The 7319-nt window shown below is 36.4% G+C and overlaps 1 protein-coding gene across 1 annotated transcript; it reads left to right on the top strand.

The window, feature by feature from the left end:
- Positions 1-569: 569 nt before the first annotated feature.
- On the top strand, positions 570-5221 carry LOC118046609 (sugar transport protein 13). Its single transcript, XM_035055598.2, has 5 exons — positions 570-838; positions 1518-1840; positions 2972-3096; positions 3761-4052; positions 4327-5221. Exons 1-5 carry the CDS (start codon positions 703-705, stop codon positions 5041-5043), a joined length of 1593 nt encoding a protein of 530 aa, XP_034911489.1. The 5' UTR covers positions 570-702; the 3' UTR covers positions 5044-5221.
- The last annotated feature ends 2098 nt before the right edge of the window (positions 5222-7319 follow it).

The raw sequence follows: 7319 nt of genomic DNA on the forward strand, positions 1-7319 counted from the left end.
AGGGAATAGCTGATATTCCTCCTTGGTGTCTAATCATATCCATTTTTTCCCCTTAGCCAAACCATTGTTTTAGAATAATTAAAATGTTAATCAAATCCTCAAAAGAATCAATTACGTCATCACCCCACGTAACAAAATGGACCAACGTGCCATCAAATGATCGATCAGCCCCGTTGATTTTTTTCATCGCCTACACCTTCAATTATTCAATATATATTTTCTCTTCGACCACATGTAATATCGAACACAATCACATATGATATAATTTAATGTCACATGAACTACGTGGCACCATTAAGCCCGCCATCGAACATATCTTTCCAAGAAACGAACGAAGAAAAGAAAATCAAAATGACTTCATTAATTAGTTTACTTATGCTGTGGTTAACCTGTGACTGTATGGTATTTGAAAGTCTTTCGTTGACCAGCCACTTGCAATCCGTAGAAGGAAAAAAAAAAAAGAGTGATCTAAGTCGCCACGTGGAAGCATCAGAAGACGCACAGTCCATTTTGATTTTGCCAGCTCCCTCTCGTGCGTCTATATAAACTAACGACAGCTCCGTTGTACCTTACTAATCCATTTCATAATTACTTGCACGAAACAGAAAATCAAGTCTCCTCCTCTTCAGTTCTCTCTCTTGTAACTTCTGATAAGGGTTAATAATTTCCCTTCGAGTTCATTGTGTTGTTTCCTAGCTAATCATGCCTGGCGGAGGGTTTGCGCCTGCGAAGGCCGGAGGCGTGGAGTTTGAGGCGAAGATAACTCCGATCGTCATCCTTTCTTGCATAATGGCTGCCACTGGTGGCCTCATGTTTGGCTATGACGTTGGGATTTCAGGTTATTAATCCTTCCGTCCTCCCCTAACTCTTCATTTCCTTTTCATTTTTTTCTTAAAGCATGCTCAATTCTACTAAGAAGTTTCTGTGCATTCTTTGGACAACATTGATTTCATTTTTTTTATCTCCTGAAAAAAGCTTAAATCTCTTTTAGACTTGAAGGCGAAAACTTCTTGATGGATAAAATTAACTGAGACATTTAAAGTTAGAGTTTGTGTATATTTTCCAAAAGGGTGAGAGGGTGGCTGCAGAAAGTCCCGCCAAACAGATGGGAAGGTTCTGTTTCCTTCAGAATTACTATAATATCCCCGGTTAATTGGGGTACTTTAGGAAATACAGTGATCCTAACCGTTGGCGTGCTCGAGAGAGGTTGCTGCAGTTTTGGCAGCTGAGAGAGCACTGTTTGGTGGTTGGTATCGTTACTCAAACACCAATCAAAGTGTAAAGTTTTTCCCGTGACTGATTTTGCTACCCAAGGACGCGCCACCACTATTTCCTCATAAAATTATTTTTTTAACCCCGTTTATATTTAGTTGTTTTTTTAAAAATTCTTCTAGGCCCTTTAATATTTATTTCTTTGAAATCTTTAAGATCCTTATTGTTTAATTGGATATAAAAAAATTAGATGTTATTAATTTATGGATACGTTATTAATACATGATGATGATGACGACGACCAGGTGGTGTTACAGCAATGCCCGATTTCTTGGAAAAATTCTTCCCAGAAGTCTATGGGAAAACCCAGGATCCCAATCTTAACAGCAATTACTGCAAGTACGATAATCAGAACTTGCAAATGTTCACATCATCGCTTTACTTGGCTGGCTTGGTAGCAACTTTCTTTGCATCATGGACTACTAGAAACCTAGGCAGGAAGCCAACCATGTTGATTGCTGGGTTTTTCTTTTTAGTTGGTGTGGTGATTAATGCTGCTGCTCAAGACCTTGCCATGCTCATTATTGGCAGGGTTTTACTTGGCTGTGGAGTTGGTTTTGCTAATCAGGTTCGTATATTTACACCATCTGCTCTGCTATGTCAGTTTGTAAGATTTTTATATTTATCTCTATAATTTATTGCTTTTAAAAATTAATTAATTTGATTAGTCAAAGAATCTTGGACACCTAGCTGGTTAAAATTGAAAAATAAAACAATCACGTGCATTTAAATTGTCGCTTCTCAAATATTTAGGAGTCAATAGTTTAACGTGACAATTGAATTATGAATAGCGGGCTAAAGGTGGTTTCTGAGGGAGGCATCCAATCTCAGGAGTTTAATTAAGCAGAGGATAAAGGCCTATCAATGTCCTGATGTGTTGCCGACACAATTTCATTTTCAAAGTTGGTAGTTAATCGATTGCGCAATTTACGAGACTGTAAAAACACCAATTAGGTGCTCTCTGATCGACAAGTCAGCTTGCTAGTCAAAGTGTTGAGATAGGCTCTTAATTTTCTTTTATGTCTACGAATCTTTTTGTGCCATGTATAATTTTCACAAACGTAATCCTTCGTGCACTGATGGGTGATAGTTACGGGATGAAATATAGGAGCTTATCATCAAATCAAAATGCCTGACGAGCACATGTCATCTTTCTGGCTTTAGATACATTCTAGCCATTTGATGTTCTTACACTTGATCGAGACCTTTTATCTCTCTCTTTTTTGGCTTGATCGTTGAAAGTGTCATATGACAAGTATGGATAGTTTAAATGCATTCTAGCCATTTGATGTTCATTGTATCTCGCTTCTTGCCTAAATAATGATTTTCTTTGAAAAGTCCTTAAATGTTTTTATTGAATAACGTGATTTTGAAGGGGCTGCAGGCTGTAGACCCTACGCTATTTTTTTTTCCAACTGCTAGTCATAGCTTGTGTGGTGTGTATATTTTTGAATTGTTTATCCTATCCTTGGACCTTAAACTCAACGGCTTGTGTGGAAAACATTATTGCTGATGTAAAAACATAAGAGCTGTCCTAAAGTCAAAATTGAATAGACAGGGGGTCGTTTATATATTTTTTTAATTACTTTGATAGTGCAATACCATATTCCGATTCAACAGTTTGAACATTAGTTGGATAGAAACTTAAAATTGTCTTTTGTTTACTATATCTGATGATCTCAATTTCAATACATGACAGGCTGTGCCATTATTTTTATCTGAGATAGCACCTACAAGAATTCGTGGAGGATTAAACATACTCTTCCAGCTTAATGTGACCATTGGCATTCTCTTTGCTAACCTTGTCAATTATGGGACTGCAAAGTAAGTCTTCTTTTCCAACAACCTTACTTTATTGCAATAACATAAATTATAAAGAGAAAACAAACACGATTGTAGAATAGTCACCCTTTGCAATATTATAACCACTTCTTTCTACATATTGGTATCAAATTACGTGTGGGCTGGAAAGACAATCACTTGGCAGGAAGTGTTAGAACTTAGAACTCGGGAACTTTTTTTATTCGAATATACTAAAAAAACTTATATATCCACAGCTCCACTGTTGACATTAAGGTTAAGGATTAAGCTTGAAATAATCGAAGATCAACAACTTCCTTACCTACCAACAAGAGACGAAAAAATCTCTGGCTGATAAGGACCAATATGAGAGTGGTTTGGCTTAAGTATAAAAATTAAAAGAAGATGAAATCTTTGCACGACAGCATGAGGAAGCAAGATAAATCTCAATTGTCAACCTCCAATTGTTCCCCCCCTATTAATTTTAGTTTCTTTTTGTCCATGACAATCAAAATACTTGTCATTTGTGCAAATCTGATGTGCTACCCTATAGCCTGATGCCATCCCCCTATATACGTCACAAGCCACATGAAACTAGGATGACTATTACAAATTTAGGCTATATTCTTACTTTTGCTGCTAATTATTAATTTGTTAATTATATTTGCGGGGTGCCTTATCTAAACAGAATCAAAGGAGGATGGGGTTGGAGGCTCTCATTGGGCTTGGCTGGTTTTCCGGCACTTCTCTTAACCGCAGGGGCTCTCCTGGTGTTAGAAACCCCTAACAGCCTCATTGAGCGTGGTCGCCTGGATGAAGGAAAAACTGTGCTCAGAAAGATTCGTGGTACAGATAACATTGAACCAGAGTTCTTGGAGCTTGTTGAAGCAAGCCGAGTGGCAAGAGAAGTAAAACATCCTTTCAGAAATCTCCTCAAGAGGAGGAATTGGCCCCAACTAACTATAACAATAGCCTTGCAGGTCAGTACTTTTCAATGAATGGAAACTGCAAATGACATGTTCCATCAATTTGGTTAAATTTAAGAGGCATTTAGACTGCAATATGTATCAACTTGAATTCACTATGATACTTGCCGAGCATAATAATGAGGACCTGATTAACCTAACAAATTAAAAAGCACGTTTCAGCTTTCAATCATACCATATAGTTTTCACCAGTTTAGGTATCCGTAATACCTCATTAACTTGTATTCCAAAGATTTGCCTGATGATCTTTAATTCACTGTTGCAACAGATCTTCCAGCAATTCACAGGAATCAATGCAATCATGTTTTATGCACCGGTTCTATTTAACACCGTGGGATTCGGCAGTGATGCTTCCCTTTATTCAGCTGTTATAATTGGGGCTGTCAACGTTCTTTCCACCTGTGTATCCATCTACTCAGTGGACAAAATAGGTCGCAGGATGCTCTTATTGGAAGCTGGTGTCCAGATGTTCTTCTCTCAAGTGGTAATAGCAATAATACTGGGAATCAAGGTTACAGACACCTCTAATGACCTTCATCGTGGTTTCGCAGTTCTAGTAGTTTTGATGGTGTGCACTTTTGTCTCTGCCTTTGCATGGTCTTGGGGGCCTCTAGGTTGGCTAATCCCCAGTGAAACTTTTCCATTGGAGACTCGCTCAGCTGGTCAAAGCGTCACTGTCTGTGTCAACTTGATCTTCACTTTTGTTATGGCACAGTCCTTCCTCTCCATGCTCTGCACTTTGAAGTTTGGCATCTTCTTGTTCTTCTCTAGCTGGGTGTTCATCATGTCAATATTTGTGGTGTTTCTGCTGCCGGAGACGAAGAATATACCTATTGAAGAGATGACTGAGAGAGTGTGGAAGAAACATTGGTTCTGGAAGAGATTCATGGACGACAATGAGGAGGTAGCGGCAACTGGAACTATTGGTGACCACTCACCGCAAAAGGGGCATTCTAATGGACTTGATCCTGCTTCCCAGTTGTAAATTTGAGGGGTTTTAGGGATACTACAAAATGAATATCGAATAGCTATCAAATTTTCCACGTGTCCGCTCTAGGATATGATTGTAAAAAATCGAGTGCCGGAGGGATTTTTACGTTCGTTTTATGTTTTATAGCTGCCCTACCTTATACCTTAATGAAAAGTTCTTCTATTTGCTTTCATTACTTGGCGATGTGGCTCTCATAACTAATTATCATCTGATTAATGCCTTTAGGCTTTATCATCCTGGCAACACTAGGGTTGGGCCTTTGGGCCGGGTTTCTCACCACCCTTCCGCCATACACCACCAAAGAAAAAAGCCATATATTTGGGCTTAATCCCGGCTCTATAATATTGGGCTATTTTCTGGTAGCTAAATTAAAAGAGATTATTCCACGACTAGGCTTAGAGCTCGATGATCCTAACAATTTACTGTCGAAATTTACCTAACAAATAAATTGATAAAACAAAGAGTGAAAATTTAAGATTCCAAAAAAGCATGGAAGGGCAATCGATGCGTAAAAGGTGCTTTACAAGCTTAATTTATGCATATAATATATGAGGTTATATGGGATCTACTTAAAATGAGCGTTTCTCCTCCTAATTGTCAGTTTCTCCACCAACCAAAGTCTTCGACACTATATCCCACTAAATTGACTATATATTCTAACTGAGATGAAAATAAATTTGTTTAATTAACCTCGGAGGCTCAATGAGTTGATCCACAGAGGGCGATGGAATGCACAATGATATATATAGCGATTCATAGAAGCTGCGAGTGTCCGCAGGGAAAAGCTTCGTCTTCATACCCTCTTTGACACACTGTGTGATAAGAGGCCCTTCTGTTCTCAGTGCCAAACTTTTATCGGGCATACAGCCTAGGGCAAGGTTATTAAAAATTTACTCGTTAAATCATATAATTTTACCAATTAAAACATATAAAACGTGTAAAATAAAATTAAAAATTCAAAAATAAATAAAATTCATCAAACTGGCTCAAAATCTATCCGACTCGTATAATTGGACCGACTTCATGATTTCCGTAAAAATAAACTGCCAAGTGCTGGTTAATTTTCTTTATTAGCATACCGCTGCTCTACGGTAGCCAAGTGACATCATCACTATTTTTTTTAATCAAAGACTTGAAACGGGAGTTTACCAAAAAAAGAGTTACAAAATTTGAGTTGAGAAGAAGAAGTTGTTGGATGGAGAAATATGCTGGTGGTGAAGAGCAGTAGCGTAGCGTAGCGGAGGTTGCGAGACCATACTTGTCCGATGAACAAAGTAAGCAGTTTGACTCCACCGGTAGGAAGTAATAATGGTGGGCTCGTGATCATTGCGCTGGCATCCCACCACTCACCAACACCTATGATTCTTTCCTTTCAAGTTGCTACATGCCGAAAACAACGGGGATGGGTGAGGCAACAACCATATCAAACCTAATTCGCTTTTCAAAAAATATTTTACCTCCAGATTCGAATATTGTTAACTCTATCAGTGTAATTATAATTTTCTTCTCCACTAAAATAAAATTTAACATTAGCTTTCAAGTATATTGTTTTTTTTTTCCATGATTCATTGATTATTATTAAATTAATCATTGGAGAAATAATTTTTTTTTTCTCATTTTAATTGTGTAGTAAAACAACTAAAATATGATTTTCAAGCAAAATAATTTAAAATTTACCTTAAGGAGTATTTTTATAATGAGTTTTTTTATTATTATAATTTCAACCCAATGTTAATTTGATATTTAATCAAATATAAAAATAATAAATAATTAAAAAGTATAATGAAACGATGAAAATATTATTAAAAAAAATATTTTAAAATTGGAGTCAAGGAAATTTTTCATCTTTTCACAATAATTTTTTTTTCGATATTATTAAGTCAGTTTGGAGGTAATTTGATATTTAACTAAATATAAAAAATTTAAAAACAAACAAAAAAGCGAGTTACATGAACATACTCACTGGCGCATGGAAGCGCCCGCGCCTTTTGGGCATCTCATGTTGCGCATCCTAGCATCAAAAAATGCTCTTTCATCTTTTTCTTGGTTCTTTTATAAATATTATTATTCTTTTTAATTTCACCTTTTAATTTTTTTTTATTTTTATGTTAATTTTAATCCTCGTTCTTTTGATTTTTCTAGGTCCTTTTGCTAATTTTTTTTTTTCTAGGTCCTTTTGCTAATTTTTTTTTAACTTCACCATTCAAATCTTCAATTCTTATTTTTTTAATTGAATATTTATATATATATATATATATATATATAATTTA

The sequence above is a fragment of the Populus alba genome, chromosome 10, assembly GCF_005239225.2.
Source record: "Populus alba chromosome 10, ASM523922v2, whole genome shotgun sequence".
Lineage (NCBI taxonomy): Eukaryota > Viridiplantae > Streptophyta > Magnoliopsida > Malpighiales > Salicaceae > Populus > Populus alba.